The sequence below is a fragment of the Calypte anna genome, chromosome 19 (genome assembly GCF_003957555.1).
Source record: "Calypte anna isolate BGI_N300 chromosome 19, bCalAnn1_v1.p, whole genome shotgun sequence".
Lineage (NCBI taxonomy): Eukaryota > Metazoa > Chordata > Aves > Apodiformes > Trochilidae > Calypte > Calypte anna.
The window spans coordinates 10,623,047-10,650,988 of NC_044264.1; the positions used below are offsets into that span (position 1 = coordinate 10,623,047).

A 27,942-nucleotide genomic window follows, 5' to 3' on the forward strand; every position below is an offset into this window, starting at 1 on the left:
TCTGGTTGTGTATTCTTTTTCCTTTTATTAGACAGGACAGAGAATTTCCTTAAAATGCCATAACAAGTCACAGTGATTTTAGATGGTTTTTTGAAATGTAATAATAATGATGGGAAATACCTTGAACATGGTTGACTTTTTTTTTTTTGTCACTGTATATGTACCCTGGTCCACCAAACCATCTATCGTAGTTTCTCGTTTAGAGAGGACACTCTGTCTTCTTCCTCCAAAAATGAATTTTGTCTAATAATCCTGCAAAATAATCAACCTTACAAAAGGCCTTCTTCAAATGTTATATTTATATATATATGTATATACATATATATACACACACATACACACATATATATAAATATAGACTTCTATGATTTTTTTCCCACTCTATGCAATGTCTCAATAAAGAGATCAGCAATTTTTATCCTACAAAGAAGCAACACATAAAAGGGGAAAATTAAAGTCTTAAGAACATCATATCCATATTTCACTGAATACACATAAAAGGAAAAAAAATCACCATGAACAACTGTCTGTGACGTTTTCTCGGATTAGCAAAATTCAAGTGCAGAGAGGCCCCGTCTGCAGCAGCCGGCGGGGGCGGCTCCTGGGCGGCTGAGGACAGCCCAGCCCCGCCCCTGCCACCCGGCCCGGCCCGGCCCGCACTTCCCTCCCGCAGAGTCGGACGCGGTTGGAATGTATGGAGTTTAGGATAGGTTCTAAACAAACCCTCGCCGCCAGACGATGCCCTCTAGGCCAGCTTCAGCGTGCTCACTGGGAATGATGGCATGGTCACCATAGTCACTGGGTTTAGGACCGTTTGCCCGACTAACTGCGGGTGATGGACAACTTGGGTTCCTACAGCAGGCTTGGCCATCACTGCTGGCTGGCCAAGGTTTGTGGTTCCATTCACTTGCTGGTGTGAGATCGTGTGAGCGATGTGGCTCACCACGGGCTGGCTGACAGCCACGGGCTGAGGGTAGATGGGCAGCTGCTGGCCGAGGTGGGCCATGTGGTTGATGGTGGCTGGGTGCACAGTGATGTGGCCAATGGGCTGAGCAGCAGTGGTGAGTTGCATGGGGCTGGACGTGGAAGGTGCAATGTGAGCAATGTGCTTGGTCTGTGGACCCTGAATGACGTGGTTGACAGTCTGTATGACCGAGGCGTGGGTGGTGGCAGTGTGGGCAATAACAGTCGATTGCACGGTTGAAGCCGCCACGATGTGAGTCTGTGCGGGGACGATCGCCTGCGGCTGCACCAGTGCCTGTGTCTGGATGGGAGGCGGTGCCTGGGCCGGGGTGGGTTTCTGCTGGATGGAGAGGTGGTGCTGAGGCAGAACGGGTGGGTGGTGGGAAGCAGCGTTGGGAGGGACGGCTTTGAGGAGCTCTGGGTGCTGGCGCTGCGTTAGTTTTGGTAATGAGTTCACTGGCCTGTCATCTTCCATGTCTTCGTCCATGTTGTCTTCACCCTCTGGAAAAACGAAAGGAAGAAACTCCCATAAAAAAAGAAAGCAGAGCACGAACTGCAGTCAGCATGCTCCCTAACGGGCAGCACCAGCAGGAGGAGTCCCTGAGCTGCAGGCTGGCAGCCAGGCAGGGCACTGCAGGCTCCACCAGCAGCACACCCCTCTGCTCCCTGCCTGTGGGCCAAGCACGGACAACAAGAGCAGCTCCAAGTCCCAGCTGGAGAGGTGCTAACACCCACTGGGAGCTGGTGCTGGGCAGGCACGGGGAGCAACATGAGCAGGGGCAGGCAGAGAGCACCGGGCCCAGAAGGCTCCTGCTGGGAAGAGGAACATTTCCTTTCCTGTCCACTTGTTCCACTGATCAGTGCCACTCCCTCTGCTCCCAGAGCGGGAAGGAGAAGGAGACAGCCACAGAGAAACATGGCAACAAATTCCTCTCCTCGTTCTGGAAAATGGACTCCTGTCTGGTCCAGCAACTAATGAAGTAATGCAGACACACACTGACCCTGCGGAGGTCAGAGGAGGAGCAGGGCCTGCTCTGTCCCTGCTAAAGCCAGCCATGTGGCAGAGATTACACATCTCAGAAGCTACAGAAGCAGCAGGAGAAGCAAGGAAGACACCTCCCTTCTGCAAGCTCCACGGTGAGCAGCAGCCTGAAGAGACCTTTTCAGCAGAGGCCAGCTGGAGCAGTGAAGGGCTGACACTCCTGGTGACAAAGAGCTCCTGCTCTCAACTCCCACCAGCCTACACTTAGAGTCTGTGAGTACATTCAAAGGTGATGAACCTGATACAAGCCTCAAGGAACCCAAAGGTTCAGCTTTTCCCTTCCTGGGACTTGCTGCATCATCTGCCTGGAGTGCCAAGAGCAAACAGTCGCGATCTGAAGGAACTGCTTCAAATGGGTATGGACTGGCTAGAGCCTCCTCATCTCTGGCAAGCAAAGCACTGCACATCCATGGGCTGCCTATTCTTCCTGCTGCAGATCACTGGCATGGAGAAAAGTATGCACTCTCCTAGCTCACAAAAACTTCTCACTGGGTACAGAAGGCCAGATATCTGTCCAGGTCATTTCATCTTCACTGCAAATCCTTCTCACACAACATGAAGGCTCATTACGTTGCTCAAATGCTCTGATGATCCTTCCTGAACCAATTCCTTTTTTCTATGAGGCCGAATACCCTCTCGTATCCATGGACAAACACATCAGGATGCTCACATACCACCCAGCTCTAACAAGCAGGGAGGCAGAGCTGTATAAGAGAAAACTAAATTTTGAAAGCAGGTAGCTCCATGTGAGCCATCAGCAGATGGAATGTGCAAACCTGTCCAGTTTGGGTCTACCTAATGTCAGTGCAGGATTTTCAGTTAACTTTACAAAAGTGCAAGTGTATTTTTAGGCCAACATCAGTGGTTACAAAACACTTGAAAACCTTTTACTTTACTATGAATGCAAAGAAACCCTGATGGTGTTAAATGAGGATCCCCACCACCACAATATAACTGTGCCAGGGACATACAGTGATGAAGACAAGAAGAGAGCAATAATGGGTACCTGATGCTGTCGAGGTAGATGCCTGGTCATCCTCTGGCTGAACTGTCTGTCGGATAATTCTGTCAATCTCCAAGATGTCCATCCACTGGCTCAACTCATTCTTCAATTCTGCCAGTCGCTGCTGGGTAGCAATCTTCTCTCTTGCCAGTCTCTCCATCTCATGTTCATACTCTTTTTCCTTTCTCTTTAAAGTCTAAAGATAGAAGGAAGAAAAAAAAATAAATGGAGAACAAAGACAAATATAATCTACACCAATAAGCTGTCCACAGCTGGTTGTGCTGGTGTAAAACCTGTTCACATACAGCTACGTCTTTCAAATTCAGACAGAAAAGGAAAGGACAAGAGCTGGCCACCAGAACCTCAAGGGTTACTCTGGCCAACCACTTTCTGCCTTTCAATGGTTCTTTCATCTCAGAAGTTAGCCAGGAATAACTTTAAAGCCTGTTCAGCCAGGCCTTTAATTCAGACTAAGCCAACATAATGACCAAGGTAGCTCCTGACATCTTCTAACAGAAAAGTTAAAAAAAGAGAAAAGAAAAAGGGATCTTTGTCCTAATAATAACAAAAAAGGAAGCATTTTTAAAATGGCCAAACTGTGTGATTAGCAGGGCACTATCATCCCAGATGTTTAAGTGCAGACAAGTCCTCTGTGAGGCTGAGGTGCAGGGATACTAGAGCAGATTTGGTTTCCTTCCCTGCTGCCAGAGAAAACAGCACCAGGGGAAAGCACCATTATGAGGTATGGGCAGGGCAGCCAGTAATTAGCTACAAAATGATAATTACTGGGCAGGCAGGCAAACCCTCAGCAAGCAGCAGGACGTGTCCTGCAGCAAGCAGGGCCAGGGCACTGGCTCTGTGGGTGCTCAGCTCCCTGGCATAGCCCTGGGGATGTGGTGCTGGATCCCAGAGCCCACTCACTGTGACCACTTCCCACTCCTGGGGCTCTGGTGAACATCCCCAGGCTGGGTGCTGGCCAAAGGAAGCTGCTGGGGAGGATGGAGGAGCAGATGGGCTGGAGTCTCTCTGGCACTGGTAATCTTTCAAAAACTATTCTAGGATGCAACTCACTGTAGCTCAGCTGGTAAAGACAGAGCTCCTGGCTGAGCTGCTGCATGGCCTGAACATGAACCCGGTGTGATTAACCAGAGCTCTCCACCCAGCACATCCCCACAGGAGGCTGTGTGCAGCCACCACAGCTCAGGTTCTCTGCTCTCACAGCTCAAAGCCAGGAGACTGGATCTGAGCACAACTCACGTGCACCAAAGGAGGCAGCACGATTCCCACCAGCTCAACAGACGTACACCCCCCACCCTGGGACTGCTCTTTCCAAGCACCAAAGTTGAGCACAGATCCTTCTCCTTATGTCTGTGCAGCAAGGATTGTAGGGTTTCTTTTTATAATGTTAAGGAATTGGAAGTCTGGGTTGCCCACGCAACTTTCACTCTGCAGTGTAAGGAAGCTATAGTGAGAATCACAATTTTAAAACTGATTTTTTCACTTCCATTAATTAAAAAAAAATAATCTACAAGAGCACCACTTAAAAGACTGAATAAGCTTTAACCCTGATGTGGGTGATCTGCCCCAGGAAGAAATCATGGATTCCCTCATTGTTGTGTGAATCCATCCGTGGCTTTTGATCACTGGCAAGTTTTGCTGCTGGCTGTGGTGAAAGTGAGCTGATCATTTCACTCCAAACATTTACAGTCCTCCCAGTTTAATTCCTAATGGCACATGAAATACAGAGCTGAAGGCAAATAATGGCACAGCAACCGTATGCTGCAGGGATCAGTATCCCTGCAAGATGTATCTAATATAATACAGAGCACAAGAGCAGTCCCAAGCAAACACACCTGGTTTGGAAGCAGAGAGCAAGCTCTTTGCTCAGCAGTGCCTGCAGAGCATCTGCTGCCACCAGGCACAGAGTGACAAGGCAGCAAGGGCAGTAGTGAAGAGTCCCTTCAGCCTTTCTTTAAACATGTGACCAAATTAAACCCCACATGTTGGCTTGCTTTTGGTGCCCATGATTCACCTCCTCTACACACAGCAGCTTCCAAGCAGCCTTTAGCCTCAGGGGTCACTGAAGGAGGGACAGCAAACACCCAGCCCAGGACCAGCTGGAACCTTTCGCTCCTTTGTGTCCATTCTTCTCCCTCTTTCAGAGCTGCTCTTTGCTCCTTCTGTGCATCCCACTTGCCATTATTTGGTAAACAAACCAACAACAAACCACTGCTGTCGCTGTGCAGCAACAGTCATTTGTCACTGTAAAAATTTTTCCACTTTATTGCTGGCTGTAATTAAATTGCTTATTCTGATGTCAAGATTGAAAATAATGCCCCCAATGCTTCCTCTGCGCTTGCCTCAGGAATAATGCTAACCCTGCAGTTGGCATCAGTGAGGTTTAAAAGGTCTTATTAAAAAGCTCCCCTCACAAACATTATATTAGCAATTTAAAGAGCACACTTCCAATTATGAGCTTTTCCAAGAGTGTGTTTCAGCTGCTGTGTTCTATTACATGGCGTTCGCTGATTAAAAATTCCTCATCAATGAGCAATCATGAAAGTGATTTGCAATTTTGAAACCAGATTCTTTAACTCTTTGCTACTGGGATCACAGATGCTGTGGCAAGCCAGGAGCTGGTGGGCCAGGTCCCTGGCAGCAATCCCACCTGCACAACTTCCACACGATGGAATCCCATCTCGTCAGGCTTTCCACACCTTGTTATAAAGAACAATATGCTAAATCCTAAGAAAAGGATCCTATCCTTGCAGGGACTGCCACAGATTACACCTCAAGCAGTCCACCAGCCTGCATCTACTAATGCTGGATCCAGAAATATCAGAAGACAGTGGGGTGCTGAGGAACATGCAGTCCCCCAAGCCAACAAGGCTCCATTGGCAGAGGAGCCACCCTTACTTGTAGTACTTTGGATTTCTGGATTAATTAAAGTCAAGCTGGACATTCCTACCTGCTAAGTTTTCTATTAAGTTCTCCAGGTGCAACGAGCAGTTTGTTTAAAGCCCAGCATCTCGAGAAATGGCTCACCCCAACTCAACCCAACCTGCTGCAACAAGATAGCCCAGGAAAGCAGGAGAGTCAGATCCTGGTCCCCATGTGGCATCAGCCCAGCATCCCCAGACCCCACAGCAATGGTATGCAGTGGTGAGGGACTGGCAGAGATCAGGGACCCACTACAGCCTGCCTGCAGGGGACCTGCTCCTGCACCCTGGACCTGCAGGACCTCCTGGGCCACATCTCCCACTGATGCCAACAGCCCCTCAGCCTGGAGAAAACAGCACTGAGCAGCATCAGGCCATCAGCAGAGGTAACAGATCCTTCTCCTTCTGCTTGTGTGAAACTCGGCTGGTTGCCATGGGAACCAAAGCCACGGTTTCCATGGGAACTGCTTCATTCGGCTGGTTCTTGGAGATGAAATCCTGCAGCAGTGATGGATGTGCAAGCCTGGTACCACCAATCCCAGGAGAACACAGGTGGTGGCCCAACAGAACCACCACAGCCAGGGCCTGAGCCACTGCCCAGCCACATCCTCACCACAGCCATGGCCCAGGGATCACACAGCTTCACTGGGGGTATTCTGCAGAGCCTTTGCTCGGTGTAGCATTATGGTCTGTCTTTCCCCAGATAAAACACAAAATCCCAATGTGTTCAACCCAAAGCTCTGGGCTGTCAATGCAAAGAGACAGCTAGGGGGATTCCTGTTCAGGGCCTGGTGGCTCAAGAGAAGAACCACACTCCACACCACTGCCTCTCCCTCTCTCTCCATCCTTCTAAGGAGGTCACAGCCAGTTACTCACATCCTGATGGCTCCACCTACGGCCCACGGAGCAGATCTGGGTCACCAGAGGATTTCCCTCCACCTCCTACCCTTGTTGTTAGGGCCATGGCAGCAGCCAGAGGATGTAAAACCCCATTGTTAAATAGCAGGCAGCTCTGGCACCTGTGTGAGGCCATGAACCAAAGCTGTGTGCCAGAGAGAAAATCTCTCCTTCCCTGCTATGGGCTGGAAGTGCAGGTGGGCTTCCACAACACTCCACTGGTACTCAGACCCCATGGAAAACCACTGGTATTCAGACCCCCTGCCCCAGCACACAAAGGTGGTCCCAGGGCTGGAGTTCCTCTGCATGGTGCAGCACATCCCACCAGGCTGCAAGGCTGCCCTAGAGCAGGTAAAGCCCCATGAAATTCCTAAATGTGAAGTGACAGAAAGGTGCCAGCTGCTGCAGATGATGAGATCTGAATCACGACAGGCACTGCTCAAAGAGCAGAACACAGCAACAACTGAGCAGCTGTCTGCAAACCCACCCAACCTGCACAGCCTTAATATCACTGATTTTTTTTTCTGCTGACGTTCTGCAATCTTATTTTAGAGACACTTTCCTCTCAGAGATTTTGGCCTTTTGGGAAGAGAAGTGAAATAGAAACTGTTCTTTCTAATGCTTCAGAAAATCACACAGCTGCACTCAAGGAGCCAGCTCCTGTTTTCCCAAAACTCAAACACAGAATTACCAGGTACCTGCCCAAGATAGAGCACCCAACTCACACCTGCCTTGTACAGGACAAGAAGTCACCTGCCTTCCTCTTTCCAGGCTCCATTTGCAAAGCCATAATTTTCCCTAAATGCTATCTCAAATTGACCTAAGCTGACTCATTAGTCAGATCAAGATGTATCTGAGCACAACAGAACCAACAGTCCCTACCTGACACCCTCATCACCAGGCTGGGAACTGTATTTTCTCTCACAGCTGCATCCCTAAATGAACAGGATGTCACCAACAGATTCAAGAGAATAGTTAGAAGTCCACGGTGAAAGGGATATGCTAAAGCCTAAACTTGATAGAGTATTTTAACTCATAATGATGTAAAAGGTAAGACAGATAAAAGAAAAAAAGTGGGGGAAAAAAAATTCCGTATTTTCTGTTTTTTTAATTAATGCATGTTGACACTGTGCAGCTTCACCAGGTCACCCTGAGGGAAGAGAAGGGAGACAAAAAAAAGTCACAGCTGAGCAGAGAAAGGTGTTTGGATAAAACCACAAGAATCAGCAGGGTGAGGCTAAGGCACAGGCTGTGTCAGAGTCACTATTAATTATTGATAAGCAACAATGAAACAGGGAGCCTTGTCAAATCTTACTCCTCCTATTTCTGGATCCTCCAAAGCATGTTTTATCACTATTTCTATCAGATCACAGTAACACCAACATGACAACAGCTGACACCAACCTCCTGCTGCCGTAGGATGGACAGTTTCCAAATGCCCCTCCTTTATTATTTTGCAGGTGATAAGGTCTGCCCCCACCACCTCTGCCTGCAGAGCCCTGTACAGCCTGGGCTGAACTCAGCTCCACTGAAGCATGCACAATGATTATTGTTTTCTTGCAACTGTAATTTAACTCAGTAACTACTTCAGTGTAATTTTGAGGAGTACAAACACACACCTTTGCTCCTGCTAAGAACTGGAATCTCAACTCCCCATGCAACTCCTGCAAGGCTCAGACATGGGGCATGTTCAAACACCACTGCAGGACATCCTGTAGCCACTCCAGCAAGCACACATCCTGCCTGCTCTCTGGACAGAGCCTCCCTCGGGGCAGATGGTGCTGGGATGGGTTTGGAGACTTCTGCAGCTGCCTGGGAGCCCACATCCGCTCTGGTGGATGTGCCAGCTCCAGGAACATGCTCTGATTCAGGAAGGGAATCCCATGTTTTTTCTACTGCAATGACTGTGCAAGTTACCCCCAGGGGAAGCAGTGTCAGTGCCACTGCATGCTATGCACAGCCCCAGGCTACAGGCTGGAAGCTGCTGGAAGCTACTGCAACACCCCTGGCAGGGAAGCTTGGCTGGCTCTGACTGAGCTGGCTCTCTCAGCAACTCCTGCCTTCTCAGCTGGAGCACCCCTGGTCCCATACCCATCGACTACTATGTGCCTCTGAAGCAAAAATAACTCTTCAGTGACTCAATTAAGGGCAGGAACTAGACCCTGCACTTGATGTGCTTGAACAGCTCCCCCTGACTCCAGCATCATCAGCCTTACTTCCTAATCCTGACCTTCATATTTTTAAGCAGGTTCTGGCTTGCTTTACTTTACCAAACACTGCATTTTTTTAAAGGTCTTAGTACTCATCTCTTTCTTAAATCTACTGATGACACCACTGTTGCATGGCCACAGCCTACTGTTGCTGGAACCCTTTATTATAGGCATTGAAATTCAGGCTCATTAGACAAGATAGAATCAATTGATCAGGTCAGGTAAACAACATGAAGCAGCACTGTTGCTACACATGTGAGTGCTGCTCACATGAAGGAGGCACTGGAAGCACTAATGGACCCAGTTTTTACTAGGCAAGTTTTATAAGAGATAAGTGTATTCACCTAGTAGCTGGCACAGAATGAAAGCCCAACAGCTACAGCTATTCTTTCCAAGGTAAGGAACTTAATTGGATTCAGCATCACAGTTTGGCTTATGCATTCTGATCAATAATCCATCCACTACACTGCCTGAATGTAAATAAGCTCTGTTCTTAACACAAGACCAAATGCTAATGCCAGATGTGTGGGGTTTGTCTGTGGCATCAGAACTGGCACATTTGCAGTCTCCTCCTTTACCCGTGTTACATCTAAACCCTCACTTAAACATTGCCATGGGGCTTTAAAAATCCACTAGGCTTGTTCTAGTCCTCTACACTAGACAAGGACAAATTATTGTGTTAAGACACTGATGAAACAAAGACTAAATAAAACCAAACCAAAAGAAGAAGAGATGCTGTGGTTATTAAGAGGAAAATTTAATGAATGTGAAAGCAGGATCTGGACTGGTTCACATGTCCACAAGATCAGCTGTTGAGACATCCTCTACTACAAGATTAGTTTTTTTGTTTATGAAGGGAGAGAATCCATCCTCCTACCCAGGACAACCACTGCTCCCTTCACACCCATTGCACACTCGTGCCCACAGCTTGAGTTTACTGAACAACTATTTTTTTTCCACTCTGACAACCATCTGAGACCTGTGAAATTTTGTCTTTGCTTTAAGTTCAGTCTACAGCAGCTACAGATGACAAAGGAAAATGACATCGACCTGTGCAGGGGTGATGCAGCCAGAGGTCAGCTGAGGGCAGGGCTGGGAAGCTGCCTTTGTAATCAGATGAGGAAATGAGGCACACTTCCCACAGAAGGAACAATGCACTCATTTACTGGGGAATCTGAAGGGATGTCAATTAGCTTGAGTCCAGTATACCACGATATTTTTATTTATTTATTTTTATTAGCATCAATGTTTTACTTTAGCTCCCAAGAAAGGCATCAGGCTGGGGAAACTGTAAGTGCTGGGTCCACCCACTGCAAGGAGTTGGGGAGGGAGCTGCAGCCCAGCCCCAGCCTTGGGAGGGGAAGGCTGCTATCACAAAGATGAGACTATTTTCATTTGCTGAAGTACTACACCGGCTAGCTGGTCTACAGCTCAAGTGACAGCAAGCAGCCTTATCACTTCTAAATGGTTTTGCCACTCATGGATACATTTCTCTAAGTACATACAACCAGAGAAATCAAAAGACTGGTTTGCAACAAAAATTATTCCTGGGAGGACTACAGGCCTGTCCCAAGAGACAAGTTTTTAACTAGTGTCAGTTGTCAGCTTTACTCCAATACCCATCCAACTGGGGGGGTGGGGAGCACAACATCAACCCCAGCTCCAGGGGTAGGAAGAAATGCTGCCCCTCCCAGAAGCAATAAATGACAAATCAGCCATACTGTAGGTCTTAATCTCACCACAGATATTTTCTCTCTCTAGTGCTACAAGCAGCAAGGAGGACCAGTGGAGGATTTCAGTGAATTTGTAAGAAAAGTCAATTTCTTACAGACGGCAAATCTCCCCTGTTGGACTAAGGCTCAGCATCCATCATCGCAGCACTCCCCCCACAACACTTCTGCAGTATCAGAGCAGCACGTGCAGCCCTTTGGATCACAGCAGTGCCCTGCTTTGCAACCATCAAAGGATTTTACTCCGGCTTTTCCACGCTCTGGGAAGCTCAGCTCTGTCTAATATTTTGTAAGCACATTATGATTTAGTCAGCATTTGACTCTGTCTGTAGTGGTGAACAAGCAGGAGCTGCAGTGCCAGCTGAAAGCTGCCAGGCTGCGGCTGTGCTGCTCCCAGCTCTCTCATTTTGGCTGTCCCCATCTCACCTGGTGAGCTCATCCCCTGGCTCTCATCTTGCACTGAATATGCAACAGAAAATAACCCCTGAAACTGGAAGGTGTTCAGGTACCATAGTGACAGGCACAGTTTGAGGACACAGAAGAGAAAACAGCCTCACTTAAGGACTTCAATTAGCTTCCAGCTAAGATCATTACAACACTTCCTAAGGGCCAAGGAATCCTTCAAAGAGAACCAAATAAAAAGTCCTGGCTCTGAACTGCCTCCACGTCTCCTGCACAGGACTCTGCTCCCTGACAGCACCTCCTCCAGCACAGTGCAGTTCCCTCTCAAATCAAACAGCGTTTTCTTACCAACATATTTTTTTCCCCCACATCTCAAACTTTCCAGAGGCCCCCATTATTTTCACTCACGTTTAGCAGGGAGGAAAGTGAAGGGTGAGGTGGTCTGTGTAAGGAAGGCACTGGGGACCAGAGCCCACCCTACTGCTGTGTCCCACAGGGACACCTCCCTCAGCCAAGAGCCACGGCACAGCAGCCCACACTGCCTGGGACTGAATCACCATTTAAAAGGATTATTAACTTCCAGCTGCGTTGGGCCTCATTTCCTTTGTGCAACAGTGTGTTTAATTGCAGAGATTCTAATTTACTGTTGCAGAACATAAGCCCAAATCCAAGGATAAATTAAAATGACAGCTCCACGCAAAGTTTGGAATTTAACTTTCTGACTTATCTGATTTGATGCAGATACAAATATTTAAATCCAGCCAAGGAAACAAACAGCCCGTTTCTAAGAAGTTCCAGCTGGAATGAGGAAAAAGGATTTTGCAGGAAGAGCGGCTGCAACAATTAGTGCAGTGTCATCCTCCTGCGGGCACAGAGCTGCAGCTAAGCAGAGCTCCAGGGCAGCACACTGCACTCCTCTGCTGCAAGACTCATTCGGGTTTGGTTGGTTTGTTGTTTTGTTTTCTTTTTTCCCTTCAGTGAAAAACCACTTTGCTATATTGAGAGTAAGAGGTTTTATTTTTAAATCTCCTTTGTACAATTCCCCTGTTCTCTTTTCAAGGGAGAGAGGTAAGCACCAAGCCTGCCGAGTGAAACACAGAGTCTGGTGCATGATTTGCTGCCAAGAAGGCAATGCTTTGTATTTTTCTCTTGTAATCATGACCAGCTCTGCTCCAGCCTACAGATTAGGCTGGGATTCCTCTCACTACCCCAGGCCAGCCTACAGTCCCACCCATGCTCTGAAACCCTGGGGAGAGGCCAGCATCACCTGCATCACCCAACCTGTGCATGGTACTTTAGTAGAGACAGTGAATTTAGCAAAGCTAAATTCAAACTGAATTAAAAAAAACTTTAAAAAAATATTATTTTATAATTTTGAGCTCTGAATATTCAAATAAGATTCCTGATAATCCATTTTTTCAGGTAAATAAACAATGTTCAAACTTCCAGCACAACCACAGCCACTGACCTGGGTGCAGGCCCAGGGTGAAGCCACTGCCCAGGAAGAGCCTGTGCTCTGGGGACATCCCTGGCCACCTGCATCTGGGGGCCAAAGCTGGAGTGCCACCAGCACGGGGCCAGGCCATGGACATGCACATGGCAGCAGGGCAGTCAGCCAGCCCAAGCTGGCCGGGGGTATCCAGGCAGTGCCACGGCTCACTGGCCATGCAGGGCTGGCACTTGCCACGTGCTGGCAGGGCACGTGGAGGGGGAGGCTGGCACTGTGGAGCTCCTGGCTGGAGGGGAGGGCAGGTGGTGGGGACAGGCCTGGGGTCACTGTCACTCCACAGGCAGATGACTGACCCCTCTGGTGCCTGCTCCCAGCTGCCTACCCCAGGCTTCCCCAGCTCCATGCTGGGCTCCTGCAGCACCCTGAACCCCACCAGTGCTCCACAGGAACAGCTCCATCACCACTGGGGTGTGATGGTCCCTGACACCAGGATACAAATACTGACATGAACCATCAGAACCTGTGTTTTCTCACCTCTCCGAGTAATTAAATACACTTCAGTCAGGCCACCCTGAGACCTCCTCTGTCAGGCACACAGGATCAGTCAGCTCCACAGACCTGATCCCAGCCCAGTAAAACAGACTGGAGCCAGGTGGGAAAAGCAACTGAGAGGCGGCACTGGAACAGACCCTGAGTGACAGAAACCTACAGGAAACAACATGCTCTGAATCTGTGAATACATTCTGGACCACTACAAAAGTAGCTCACACCCCCTAAGATGACGTGACTGGAATTTAACTCCCAGTGACTCACAGAGCTGTTGGTACACACTTGTAGGTAGCACAAAACTGCGTTGCGTCTGAGCCTCCAAGCACTCCACAACAGACCCAGAGAAGAGGAAGAAGAATCAGCCATCCCCACCAACACCCTCAAGGAGAATTTTAAGCTGCCTTCTAAAAGCACAGAACAAAAACACTGCCAGAGAGCAAAGCCTGCTCAGAGTCTGCACCTGCATCAACATTCAGAGCATCAGCTGCCAGACCAGCAGCAGCTCCCTGCCCGATGTTCTGATCCAGACTCACAGCCCAAACCAACCCCAGAGCCCAGTGTGTCCCTCACCACTAATGGGAGTTCATCTCCCCACCAACACCACGTGCTTGACATCACATGAAAGGCTCAGATAATTTCTTATGCCCGTTACACTGCAATACAACCACATTTCCAAAAATGACCTTTCCAAGCAACACTTTTTCCTCTTTTTCACCATCCTCCAGTGGCCAGGTGACACCACACTTTGCCCCAAGAAAAGGCTCTGCAAGGAAAGTCACCAGTGAAGACTAACAGGAGTGGCTGAGCTGATCTAAATTTGAAAGGTGATCAGAAATTACTGACCCCAAAGTAAAGTCAATGCAAGTAGTCGATGTCCAGTACTTCTGAACACAGGAACGAAATGGTATCCGAGAGAGACTGAGGAAAATTGGAAGAAATTGAGGAAAAAAGGTGACACCTCAGTGTGGAAAAGCTCATTATGAACAGTCCTGAGCACCCTTAATACCAGCCAAAATGTATGAGGTCTATTGGCTCTCTTCATATGGACTATAAATTTAGCAACTCTTCCATTTTCCAGATGAATTTTAAACACACTGCATGATATTGATTTCACACTCACAGAGGACATCTAAGAATTTCTTTTGTGCTACCAGTAACTGCTTTTACAAATATTAAATATGGAAAACATGCTAGATAAGAACAAATCAATGCAAAAGTTGACAAAACTGCTGACACTGTCAAGTATGAGAGAAAAACAAGAAGGAAACACACACTTAACCTGCCAACACAACTGAATCTTACCTACACTTTCTCTCACTCATTCACAGTACCCCAGCCACCTGCAGCTTCATGCTGCAACCCCAAATTCCACTTTTTCCATACCTCCAAGCAAATGACCTGTACTCACACCTCCACCTCATAAAAAATTTGAGACATTCAAAATCTTCACAGACATCTGTCTGCATCAGTTAAGCAAACAGAAAAGCTACCCCCAAACACATGGATTAAAATTCACCTTAGTCCAAAAAGAAGCAGCTTCAGTTTATACAGACTGCATGTCCCTCCTTACGATCACCTGAACTCTGTGCTCACTGCACCACCATCACTGGTATGGACGAGTTGCCGTTAACCTGGAACTTCTAAAGTAAGGAGACTGCATGAAGCATGTACTCCTAGAAGATCCAAATGTTCTGGAAATCTGCAGTCTTGAAGTTCCAGCAGGCAAAGTGCTACACAACAACAACAACAGCCAACAACAACCCGAACGCTGCACGTACCTGGATGTATCGCAAGGCACTCCTTAGGACACTGAGGTTTGAGGTCTTCTTGTCATCTACATTGGGGATGTTGCGTTTTAAGGTCTCAAAGCATTCTTTCAAATGGGCACGTCTAAAGAAAGCACAGGTGTTTTGTCAGCTGGTGGGAGCACACACACCAGGAATCAATTTTAGCAGAGGGCTAGAGCTTAATTTGGGCCTTAATCCAGCAAAACACATACACATGTGCACAGCAGTCACCCAGACCACCTGCATGCTCCCAGCTACACCACCTCATCCAGCAGAAAGGCTACAGGGTTGCATCCCCGGATTCTAAACCTAACTTTGTTAGGAAACCATTGTGCAATCTAAAATGAAAAATCTCATCTCCCTGTGATGTTGCTTCCACTTTCACCATACTTCTGATTTATCTAGTTAGACTTGTGAGAGCTTTGGATCGGAAACTGGTCTTCAGTCTGCACTCACACGGTACCCTGGCCCCAGATCTTGGCTATTTTCTTACTTAAAATCAAAAGATAAGTTAACACAGTTATGCACATGGGGATTTGCTTTGCAGGATCAGGCAATGCAGAGTCATGGCAATGCAATTACACAGTGAAGTAAAACACACTGGGAAGCAAGAGATACAGAACTGAGCTATAAGAAAGCAAAGCAGTACTGCAACAAGATTCACTAAAAGTCACTAAGAATTTTGTTCAGGTTATCTGTTAAACAAACAAATGCCAAAGCCAAACAAAAAGAAAGGGAAATTATGATGAAAACCCAAACCCCTGGCTTTCTACGCACCTGTTCTTCTCCAATTTATTATGTACTTCCCTGGTCCCAACCCTGTAACCCAAACAAAACAAAAATAAACTCAGTGTCAGGTTTAAAACTACTGCCATACAACTTGTGCTTTCAGCAGTGTGTGTGTGTGTGTATAGGATATACAAGTAAATATTAAAAAGCAACAGTTTTTCAGATATCACTGTTTTAATATTACTTTCATATATATTACTACCTATACTGTATGGAGATAAAATCTATACATGCATATTAGATAAGGTAGACATTATGCATCTAATGCACACAAGATACAGACAGCTATAGTGTGTGTCTCTATACACAGACACAGCTACTATAGCAAGGAGAAAGACACCAAGTGTGAACTGCATGCATTTATACAGTACCAGATAGCCCAGATTCTGACCCATCTATGCCTACACTCCAGTGGGGTAAGATTTATGTATTTTCAAATTGAAGTGTACAGGACTTGGCAGCCATACTTCAAACCACCGCAGTTTTTTACTGTGCCTGAAATAACACAGCTGAGCATAAATACAGGATGAAGTAATCCAGGAATCCCGTCACAGCTGAAGGAGAACCAGGGTGAGCTTCTGGTTTCTGAGGTTTTGGCCTGTCCTTACCCTCTGAATCAGAGGCATACAGTTAGGAAAAGCCCCACAAAAACACATTATCCTAATTTTTCAACTGTAGTGGTGATAAAGTCCATTAGCACACATGTGCAGACTTCAAATACCTTCCACACACTATAGAAAGTAATTATTTGCCTTTGGCTGAAAATACACCAACACTGACATGACCATTTCAGGAGGTACATTAATATTTCATAAATATTCAGGTATTTAAAAACAAAGATTTGACAGCTTGTTCCCATGGAACATTTACAAGCTCAAGACATCTTCTCTGTGGTTGTGTGTAAAGGAGGAATTGTGGGGAAACAAGGAGCATGCACCTCAGGGTAACCTATCAAAATGCATCTCAGGAAACCTCTGCAACTCGCTCAGCATCAGACAGGGATTTTCTAGAAATCCTGCAGGGCAAAATGCTCCGATTCCAGCACACACCCAGTGGTGAGGCTGCAGTTTGCACTGGGACATCAGCCCTCCAGCTTCCCAGGAGCAAAGCTGGATGTGATGGCCCAAGAGCAGTTTGCTGGTGCAACCACAGCCCTCCTGCTGCTCCCACAGAACCCCCCCAGCCTTCACTGGTACCATCTGCCATCAGAAACCCCCTCCACACCCCTCTGAACCCACACAACACCCGTGACAGGTTGACTTGATTAAAGCACAGATACACTTATCGTTTCTGCAGCTGAGTGTTTTATAGACAAGCTTTAAAGATCACAATCTATCTTAGAAGGAATTATATTGGCATTTTACACAGGCCATTATCTTTACAAATTCTTATCTATGTTACTGTCGCTGTTTCCTTCTATGCATTTTGGGATCTCACCATCCCAAAGGACACAATGAACTGGCTTTTTGTCCACTACATCTTACATCTCTTCCTGCTCCCACACGATGACACAAACTACCACTCCTTTTGTGAAGGCCATCCAGAGGTACCAAGTCACAGCCCTGTGCTCCTCTCACATCTGGGATACAGTGGTTCCGCATTACAGCTCAGAGCAAATGCCATAAGGAGGAGAGGACCTGGGAAAAAGAAAGTGATCTGCCACGTCCTTTCCTTCTGATGCATTCAGATACTGAGCTCCATCTGGGAGGGTGCAAAAGCCAAGGCCAGATTTTGATCTGGCCCAAACATTTCTCCCAAGCAGGTCACTGGCCTGGCAAGGACTGCTTTTTGTCCGTCTCTTCTGCTGGTGCTTGAGGGGAACAATTTGTTCCCCCAGCCCACAAGAAATAATTCCAGACTACATACCAGGATACTGTGATCTGGAAACAACCGCCTAAGGAGCAGAGACAGTCTCCACCAGCCAAAGTCCTTAAGAACAAGTCAGACAAACACTAACCTGGAGCAACATCAGAGTCACAAGTCTTGTCCGAGGGTGGGGACAGATTAAACAGCCTCCTTCCAGCTGCAGTTCTGCATGAGCAGGAAGCCCTTAGCACTTACAGCACTAGGGAACAGGAACAGCAGCTAAGGTGCTCTCTGTCCTGGGAAAGAAAACCTCCCAGATCACATCCCAGTTTTCAAGAAAGTTCCTAAAAGCAGCACTGCTGTACAATTTCCCTGACCACTATAACCACAGATCTTTTGCCAAACATACCAGATGCCACCCGAGATCAGACAGGCAGTGCTGAGCCTTGCTTCCTAAGACAGCTCTGGCCTGGATAAAGAAATCCTTGTACAGAAGTGGTCCTACAGTGTGGTCTGAGGGGGGAAATAAAAACCATCAAGCTGGGAAATCTTGCTATCAAAAAACAGGCATCCAAACTCCACAGATCTTGGTATTTCTGGTCTGACAGCTCTTTACACAAGCAGCAGCTGCTCCAGACCGGTGCAGCTCTTGGAATCATTTTTGTCTGGTCCCTCTCAGAAGCCTCCACAGACAAGGTGCACTCACCCTCCAGGTCTCTTCTTCTGCTCGTTTGGTTTCATGTCTTCTGCTGGAGCCAGCTTCAGAGCCCCGAGCTGCGGGGGTGCTGCTGGGTGCTGCAGGTGCTGGTGTGGCTGGATGGGCTGCTGAACCACATGGTGCTGGGAGATGGCCAGGACCGGGGCTGCGTAATGCTGGAGCTGCTTGGGGCTGCCCGAGGGGGGGGTAGCAGCTTTCCCGTCGGGCAGGAGCGGTCCCGGTGGCCTCTGGATGACCGGCGGGACCGAGGGGGCCTCCTTAGTGACACCGGGAGTGCTTAGGAGGGGCGGGTGGCGTGGGACCAGCGGTGGGGACAGGGTGGTCTGGGCTGCCTGCTGCGGGGGGCTGGTGACCACGGGGATGGGGATGACAGAGATGGGGGCTGCCAGGGGCGGGGGTAGCGGGGGGGCCGGGGGGGAGATGGGCACCAGCAGTTCGCTCCGGGGCTCCTCAGGGATCGTGGCACTGTTGGCCCGCGGCGCGCTGGCCTTGCCGGCCTTCTTCTGCTCCTGCTCCCTCTCCAGGCGGAGCTTCTCGTGCTTCTCATTCTCCTCTGAAAGAGAAAGGAGACACAGAGATTAGCGGTGCTTCCTCGAGGTTCCCCATCACAGTTGTAACCAGGCTGGTAACCAACTGAGAGGACAGCAGCAAGAGACCACCCAACCAACCTCCTCCTCCTCCCCTGTCCCTGTGCTGTGTGGAGGTGAATGGACTGACCCAGCCACATCCCACTGCCAAGGTCCAACCCAGCAGTGGAAAGCCCCTTCTGCCAAGGCCAAACATCACTGAGCTGAACAAGATGAATGGACCTTTCAGAGACTGGCCAGGAGTCTGTGCCCACTCCTGGGAGGACCTCAGTCCCTGCTCATCCTTGCACAAGCCCCCAGGGATGGACTCAACACCCCAAGCAATGCCTCTGCAACACCTTCCCAAAGCCCTGCTCATGATGTGAACACATTGCTGTGCTCTACTGCAGGGCAGAGTAGGCTTCTCAGGTTAAAATACCCTATTTTGTCAAGCATTAATCTTAGCTCAATGGACTTGACACTGTTACAAACCCATCAGAGCACTTCTTTACTGCTGTTGATTCTGTTCAAGTGCTTAAACTTGTGTGTATGTTCCTGTATGTTTTCAGAACACCCAACAAAGTAAATGAAATCTGTGTGGCCTGACTAGCAAAATAAACCTCATTAAATACGATCCAGGTCTCCAGCTTTAATTGAGGGAACAAGGCACAAATAAAATTTATTTATACAAGTCCCATGGCGCCAGTGGCCCTAGCATCTCGACATCTCACAGCCTTCATCAAATACCTCCAAACCCCCTGCCCATGGAGCTCAGCAGATCCCATTCCTGACAGCCTCCGAGGAGAGAGCTGCAACAAAAAATGGTGCAGCAACAGCATGCTGCAGGCTCCAGCTCTGTACAGTGACACAACACAAGCTGGAAGATAAACTCTGACTGCAGCAAGCAAGGGATGAGAGCAATGGTGCACCCAGGCTGGGACCTGTGTCAGCAGGGTCAAGGAACTGAGGGGAAGCTCTGAGAAACACCCCAAAAGAGCTGAGGGAGGGGGGCAGGCAGCTGGCTGGGGGCCTAAAGGGGATGGGAGTCTGACCTGAATGCTGAGTTGAGCTGTATATATTGAGGAAACTTGCCAGAGAAGAATGTACACTGCACCTGGGATTCCTGGGTTCTGCTCCAACCCATCATGTACAGGAAGCAGCTCTACTAAATACAGCAAGTGGAACACAGGGAAAAGGGCCCAAGACAACCTCAGCAGCTGCCGAACCACCCCGGGGGCCCTGCTGCTGCTTGGGTACAGTCTCACCCAGCTTTGGTTCTGAGGGGTGTCACACAAAAGCAACAGAGAGCAATAAAGGGAACGAAACTTGTATTGCTGATACTGGATGACCTCTGGTGCATGTGACCACAGAGCACCACTGCCCCGGATTCACAGAAAACGCGATTTCCTGACATTCCCTTCAGCCCAGAAGTTCTACACCAAACATCATATTTCCTCCAACATTCATTAAAGCATTTTGGCCCAATTCTGCTTGCTGGTTAAGAACTTCAAATCTTAAGAACCTCAGCAGCCCCAGTTCTGCTCCTGACTGCAGCCACAGCCTGAAAACATGCAGCTTATGAGACCGGGAATGGGGACAAGCACTCAACTGAGTGACATCCAGAACCTGCACGAGAAGAAACCAGCGCCAGGGCTGCACCTCTGACCCTGCAGCACTTGGGAAGGCACCATGTGAAAATCAGTGATCTGGAAGGATTTCACATCCAAAGAGTGCTTTCCTCGTGGCTGCCAAAGACTCAAAAATTTTAATTCAACTGTTTGTGGCACCAAGCAAGAGGGCAGGTGAGCTCAAGATCTGACTGACTGTAATATACGAGGTTTTTAAACAGAAGCTCAGACTCTGAATGCAGTATTTCTCTACCATGAAATATCTCAAGAAAATATAATTAATCAAATTTCCTTAAAGGAAAAAATCAAGCAGGGCAGAGAGGCAGAAACCTCAGTAGGAATCCCCTGATGAAAACAACATGAACCTTAGCTACCAATGACTCCAGACTGGTTCAACTCAACAACACTAATAACTAATAAACAAAATCCTTTTGTCTGCAATTCTTTTGCCCCACTTTAGTGCCTGGTTTTCAGCCAGAGCCAAGGGGATGGCCCTGGCACAGGATGCATGAGGAAATTCAACCCCAGTGACCCGCTGACTCATGGTGCTCTCTACGTGCATGTTTGGCCACACCACAGCTCTCCAGCCCTGCCAGAGGGAGAGGTGTCCTGAGGGCAGGCCTGGAGAAACCCCACAAAGCTTCCATCCCCACCCCACAGGGCAGCAGCAGGAAAGGTGATGGGTGGATGGAAGCTCCTGGCTTTGCAGAACCTGCCCAAGCAGAACTCACATCTGCACTGGCTCCTGGCAGTGACAGCAGAAGGTTCAAATCCAGGAAGGAGAACCTGCAGCTGAGGTCTGCACTGCTGGCAGTGAAATTCCTACAAATAATTTTCATTCACTGGGGAAGCCAAGAGAACTGCAAAGTAAGGTTACACGGGTGCACTACTGATCAGAAATATTTATGTAAATGTCTCTGGGAAGCAGGTGCAGCCCTGAGGCTGCTGACAAGCTGCCAGCAAGGCCTTTGGTGTTTCAAATCTCAAGCTCCCTTGAGCTGAAGAGTTTATTTCAAGGAGATTTTTTTTTTAGCCAAAACCTGACACCAGTGAGACACTGTCCTCTGTGTCTGACTCATCCACGAGCAAAAGGGAACCACACAATTGCTCCCCCCAGATTGAAAGAGTCCCAAGACATCTCCTACACACACCCACTGTGGGACAGAAACACTTCCATCCAGCTACAAAGATCTCTGTCTCCTGCTCACTTCGTACTCACATCTTGCTAACAATCTAAACACACACTGTAAAAAAGCCCCCTAGAGCTATTTGTTTTCCTGTATGAAACAGGTTCGCCTGCTTTCCTTCACAGAGATTAAAGAAATGAAGGGTAACAAGCACACCATGTGCTCTGACTCGGTACCTGAGCTTCTTGCAAGCCCAGCTGGGAAGAGGAGGGGAGGCCCAGGGCATTCTGCTGGGCTCAGAGGGACAGCTGAACCAGCAGGTCCACATCAACATTTTGTGTGATTTCCTCTCATTCTTGACACCCTCATCAATAGGACTGAGGACTGAATCAGGGAAGTAAACCAGCCCTGTGAACCCTCAGGGGGCCTCGCACATCACTGAGACATGAGGGGACAGGGACTTTCACCCAGCCTGCCACAAAGCTCATGTCACAAGAGCAGGGGACCTCAGCTCCCTGGCCAAGCCACCCAGGCCACAAGCCCCAGGGGAGGATGCCAGCAAGGCCAGCAGCAGCAGGGCTGAATTGCAAATCTCATCAGAGGACACAGAAACAGGGTCAGTGTTCCTGACTGGTGGACTAGTGCTATTTTAGACCCCTGATGGCCCAGGAATACACAGTGCCAGCCTCTCTTAACTTTGTTACCTAATAATCTGCCAGGTTTAAATTTATCTCCCTGCTCCTGCCTGCCCTGGAAATGCCACCCCAAAGCAGCAGCCGCAGGCTGAGCCACACGCATCCCCCGGGCCTGTCCCCAAGCACTGCAAGAGCACTGCCCGAGCACGCCTTCAGGAACTTTCATGTTCTTTTAATGCACCTTATTTGTACTAGGGACACTATCAGTACTTAGAATTAAAAACAGCATGTGCCTTTGGGTAATCAAGCACCTCTACGTATGCCTAAAGGTCCCTCCCCTACACGTAGAGATCACTGGGGAACTCCATGAACAGTCAGGCGCTGGCAGTGCTGCGGTGTAATTTTCTAAATAGTCTGAAGTCTTTCTTTGAATCATTCAATGCTTCTGGGAGCTCATTCTGCACATCATGAAGCACTACAAACCCGGAGCAGAGTGCCCTGGATTTCACTCCCTACGTTTCTTCAGCAACGTCATACACAGGAGTCACTCCTGGTTGGTTCCAGGGAAGTCTCCAGGGGTTTTCCATGTCCCAGGCTGGCCTGGCTGCACTCGGGGAGGGGGACTGCCACGCTGATAGGAAGGACAGGCTGGAGCCTGAAGGTTGGTTTCAGTTTCTGCAGGTCCTGGACTCACGAATGTGAGAACCAGGAGAAGGAGATAAGAACCAAGTCAGCATTACTGGACCAGCAGTGCTCAGCCTGAGCCAACTCTGAGTCACGGCTGAGGCTGCTGACACCAGGGGCAGTGACAGCACACAGTCACTGTAGGACTGAGACCCCTCTGACAGGGTGACCCCTCTCTCTGAGCCCCTCCAAACTTTGGCAAACAATGGCAAAGCACAAGCACACTTCTTCTCTCCCATCTGGGCTAAACCCACTTTGTTTTTGTCCATCCCTTTGCATAGCTGCCTCTCCATCAGCCCCAGACACACCATCTCTAACTCTTAGGAATCTAAGTGGCCTCAGTATCCAAACCTGAACTAAATCAGAGAAATGACAAGATGATCCTCTTGCCTGATCAAATCTAGAGTACAGACATGCTTTATTCTTACTTTATGGAAAGAGGTGGCTTACAAGGCAGTATGTCCCTTCAACAAAACCATTGCAGCTCCTACAATGCAGTAAGGGAAGCTGGAAAGACCCTCAAGAAATCTTGTAGTTCACCTCCAAAGCCCCAAAGAAGAATCAGCCATAACTAAACAATACCTGGCAGACATTTCTCAAAGCAACAGCTTCTCAAATCTCCACGGATAATTTACATTGTGCTTTAATTTGCTGTTTCCAGTGATTAATTGAAACCCTGAGTCAGCTCCAGATAGTCATTTCAGCTGCATCTTAGTTACAACCAACTCTTAGCAGAAGGAAGAAAGAAATAAAGGGCTAGAGCTTAGCAGTTATACAAAGAAAACAGATTAAGACTGCAAAAAAAATGAAACCATCGTGGATGAGCATTGTATACACACAGACCACTCCAGTGTTTTCAAGCCATGAAGGTGCCAAGTGTGCCACGTGTGGTCCCTGCAGCAGCACCAAAGCTTGGCAGGCGGGTCTGATGTTGCAGCTTTCTGCAGAACTGGGGATGAAGTGCAGAGAAGCAGAGACTCTGACCAGCAGAGTGGGCACCCACAGCACAGGGCTGACTCCTGACTGCTCCACTGCAGGAGGAGCTTCACCCAGGCAGGCAGTGGGCAGAGCTGTCTCCAGGCAGGATGTTGTCTCAACACTTTTCCATTGGGCACTGGCACTTTTAAGAAACAGGGAGACAAAGTCATCCGTTCTGGTAAGCCACTACTTGCAAGCTGAACAGCTGCTGTGTGCAGAGCAAAAAGCAGCACTGTGGACTGGCAGGATCCAGCCCCACCTGCTCCAACACAGGAGGACACCACTGTCTCCCCTCCCAGCCCTGTGGGACACTCCAGGGTCTGCAGAAGCACAGCCCATGACCATGATGGTCAGAACAGAATGCTAAACATCAGCTGACTTAATAAACCATATTACAAACAATGTACTCTGACAACCAAAAGCACTGACACGTCATGGGCCCACAGGAGACGTGAGCACTCCTCACCACCTCCTCTGCTGGCAAGCAGGTCTATGACCATCATCAGTCTGCAAACCTCTTGTGTCAAACAATACACTGCCTGTATCTCACATACGCCAGGAGCTAAAGCAAAGACAGGTTAAATGACTTCATGTCACACTCTGAGTCACAGCAAAACTGGATCTGTAGGTTAATTACCAGCCTGTTAGGTAAGTGTCTGCTGGACACCAGTTCACTGTTCTGTTCCTCGATCGCCACGAGAACTGCCACTGCTGCACCTAACACCTGCAGGGCTTCTGGAGATGTGTCCCAGCATCACACTGATGAGAGCTGCTGAGAGACATCAGAGGAGGACCCCACCGAGTACAGCACTGCCATGCTGCTGAAACACGGATGCTGGCTGTGAGCTGGTCCTCTTCCCCCAACAGCACCAGGAAGAAGGCACCAGAGCCAAAGAATATCCTTCTGGTCACCACACAGCTTGGTGTCTATCCCCTGCAGTTAAGATGTGTGCCAAAACGGCAGCTGGATGAGATGGGAAAGGCCAGGACTAGGCTTGCTGTTTGGTCAACACCCTTAATGGAATCTCCAAAAAGATGAAAGACAGAACTGAGCAGCATCGAGAAAGCAGAGAGTACAAGCTGAGTGGGTCATAAGCCAATACCTATGGGAAAAGCACTAATAAAAGCAGTATTAGTTACTTGAAATTTTAAATAAATCTGTGTTCTTAGATCATGAAACATTCTTGGATTAACCTAAATTCAAAGAAATCACTCAGCCTCTAATTCTAGTCAAATGTCCCTAGAGCTGGCAAATGACAGGAAAAGCACCTCAGTTTGTGCATGTGTAAATTTACATGTTTATATACATGCCAGCCACGGGTTTACAGGAAAAGGGTTAGCAGCAGCAGCACTATGAAGCCCATGTGGATGAGACAAGAGAGCCTCAAAATCCTGACTCCCAAAACAATCAGGAACACCAAAGTATGGACCCAACATGGTGCATGTCCAGGGTGTGTCTGTTATTGTTTGCATTCCCATGGCATCAATATTGTAATAAGAAATTCATAACATCAACTATCCCACTCACCTCCCACAAGTCTCATGGGTTTTTTTTCCCCATAATTAATGAGACTCAAAGAAAATTACTAGTATTATCATTTACCTAACACTCGACATCAGGCAGGAGAATGGGTCAGCTGAGCCTTCAGACAGAAGGCACCAGTGATGAGCCAAACCTCTGAAGTTTCACTGTTGTTTCACCTCCCTGCAGGTCTGCATGAACCCATCACACACATTGGTAAGAAACCATTCCCCAGTAACACAAGTCCAGCACCAAGTGTGCAGCAGAACCAGGTGTACTCACAGGATTAAACTGGGGTGTGCAACCAGCAAGAGAGCCTCCCAAAACCAGCAGAGTCGGTAAACAGCAGAAATGTTTATGCTGGGGAAGTGTCATCAAGAGCAAGGTTTCTACAGGTTTAAAAATCACTAGATGTGTCTGTGTAGCTATTTAAATAATAAGCACAGAATCCCCTCTCACTCTATTAATTTCATTTCGTTTGCTTCCAGTTTACTTGGGAGATAACCAACCCCTAGTGCTGTGTCCTTCAAAATCCAGCAAGTGTTTTAGCAAAGTCTGAACCCAGCTTTAATAACAAAGGGCACAACTCAAGGATGCCCCAACCCCAGAGCCTGCTTCATCCCTGAGGTCCCCACCACAACTCTTCTGAGCTGCTGTTCTTCCCAGTGAGGGATCCTGCTCTGTTCTCCCACCCGAGGCTGAGCACCCTGCACAACCTCCATCAGCTTTCCACACTGCAACCTTCAACGAGTTTTATTTTAGATTTTCTAATGGTGTTCCCAAACTGGATTGATTTTAAGGCCGGACCAGACCCATATTAGTGTAGCTGTGGCTGCAGTGCAGACTCTCGAGCTTGTCTGAACACAGTCTGAATCAGGAGGGGAGGGAGGCAGCCGTGAAGGAAGAAAGCCAACCTGGAATGTTTCATTATTGCCCAGAGTCTTTCCCAGTTGTTTCTCTGCTTGTGCTCTCCCTTGCCATCTTCCTGTTACCCAAAGTTCAGGTGAAGGGCTCCTTCCTCTCGTGCCACACATCTTCCTGGTGCTCAGGACTTCCTGAAGTTGCCACGTTTGCACCAACATTGCTCAGCCCTGACACCCCTGCTGCAGGTGACACAGGGACTGACAGCAGGTCTGTCAGCAGCACCAAGCACCCAGCACAGCCCAGGGAGTGCTGAGCCCTGGGCAGCTCTGACCCCGAGTGGGCTTTAGTGCAAAACACCACCCCACAGGTCCTCACCTCTGCTCCTGCTAACCAGTAAACCTGCCCAATTTCTTGGTTGCTTTGGTGCATTGTTTCACCCATGCCTCACTTAGGAATAATTTCTGCCCTGAGAGGTTACGATGCAGCCAGGGCACTCCTGCCCCTCCTGCCTGGCAGCAGACACTTCTTCCCAAGGATCCCACATCCTCACTTGTTGCATCCATTTAACAAAATGCTCTCATAATGCGGCGGAGCTGGAGAGTAATTAAAATCTTTTCCAGCAGCAGCTACAACAAACAGCCCTGCCTCACACCAGCTCTCCGGTGTTTCACCTCTGCTCTACCCAGCGCACATTCACCCCGTGAGTCCCGGAGCTGCAAGTGTCAGCGGGCTGGGGACGGACCTGTCACCGGCTTGCGACAGGCAGGGACAGCCCCCGCCTCGGATGGCAGCCAGCACCACCGCAGTCCCCGCACGCCCAGCGCTGCCTGCCTGCCTCCCCTCTCCTCATGACTCATCACGCACACCACGGGCCCGCAGCCCCGGCGCTGATCACACCCGCGCGGGTCCCCCCGCACGCTGTCGCCGAGCCCCTGCCGCATCGCCCCCGCCGTCAGCCCGCCGTGACCCGGCGGGAGGAGCAGGGGCGGTTCTGCCGACACCGCACGGCGGCACCGGGGGGCCGGGGCAGCCCCCGGGTGTTGCGGGGGTCGGGGAGGTCCCCGCCGGGGAGGGTGCGGGAGGCCGGGACGGGCGGGGCTCCCGGCGCGCGGGCGGGGCGGTGCCGCGCGCACGTGGTGGTGGGCGGAGCCCATGGCGTCACGCGGCGCGGGCCCGCCCCCGCCCCGCCCGCGCGCGGGACACGCAGCGCGCCCGCGGGAGGGGCGGGGGTGTCGGGCGCCCCCCGGCGCGGCCCGGGGCACGGGACCCGCGGGGCTCGGGGCCGCCCCGCCCGCAGGGCGCCCCCGACGGGGCGGCGCCGCGCTCCCCCCCCTCTACCCGCCCTGCCGTTCCCCGCCCGCGCCCTGTCACTTCCCCGCGCCCGCCGCGGGGCTTCCCCCGCCGCCACCTCCCGGCACCGGCAGCGCCGCGTTCCCATCCGCCGCCCTCCCCGAGCTGCCGGCGTGGCTCCCGTTCCCGCACCGCCCCGACCGGCCGCGGGCTGTCAGGCGGCGGCCCCGGCTCGGCGCGACCGGCCCCTTACCACGTGCGGTCTGCTGCTGCTGCGCCTGCCACTCCAGGAACCGCGCCGCCTCCAGCAGCGTCTCGATGCTCATGGCGCGGGCCCCGGCCGCCGCCACCACCGCCGCCGCC

At 49.5% G+C, this 27,942-nt stretch overlaps 1 protein-coding gene across 2 annotated transcripts; it reads right to left on the minus strand.

The window, feature by feature from the left end:
* On the minus strand, positions 1-27,935 carry MNT (MAX network transcriptional repressor). 2 transcript variants are annotated; one of them, XM_030462238.1, is made up of 6 exons: positions 27,833-27,935; positions 18,274-18,838; positions 15,750-15,791; positions 14,964-15,075; positions 3,012-3,204; positions 1-1,464 (listed from the first exon to the last, which is right to left on the minus strand). In XM_030462238.1, the coding sequence occupies exons 1-6, from the start codon at positions 27,903-27,905 to the stop codon at positions 746-748; spliced, it is 1,704 nt and encodes a 567-aa protein (XP_030318098.1). In that variant the 5' UTR covers positions 27,906-27,935; the 3' UTR covers positions 1-745. The 2 variants fall into 2 exon arrangements, with proteins under 2 accessions (XP_030318098.1, XP_030318099.1); XM_030462239.1 differs by lacking the exon at positions 15,750-15,791.
* Between the last annotated feature and the right edge of the window lie 7 nt (positions 27,936-27,942).

Bases quoted from the DNA above. Each gene is read 5' to 3' on its own strand.
- MNT (XM_030462238.1), bottom strand. From the start codon at position 27,905: ATGAGCATCGAGACGCTGCTGGAGGCGGCGCGGTTCCTGGAGTGGCAG. The intron at 18,839-27,832 runs GTAAGGGGCCGG...TTTCTCTTTCAG, and splicing joins GCAGCAGCAGACCGCACGTG to AGGAGAATGAGAAGCACGAG. The intron at 3,205-14,963 runs GTACGTGCAGCG...TTCTATCTTTAG, and splicing joins GTGCCTTGCGATACATCCAG to ACTTTAAAGAGAAAGGAAAA.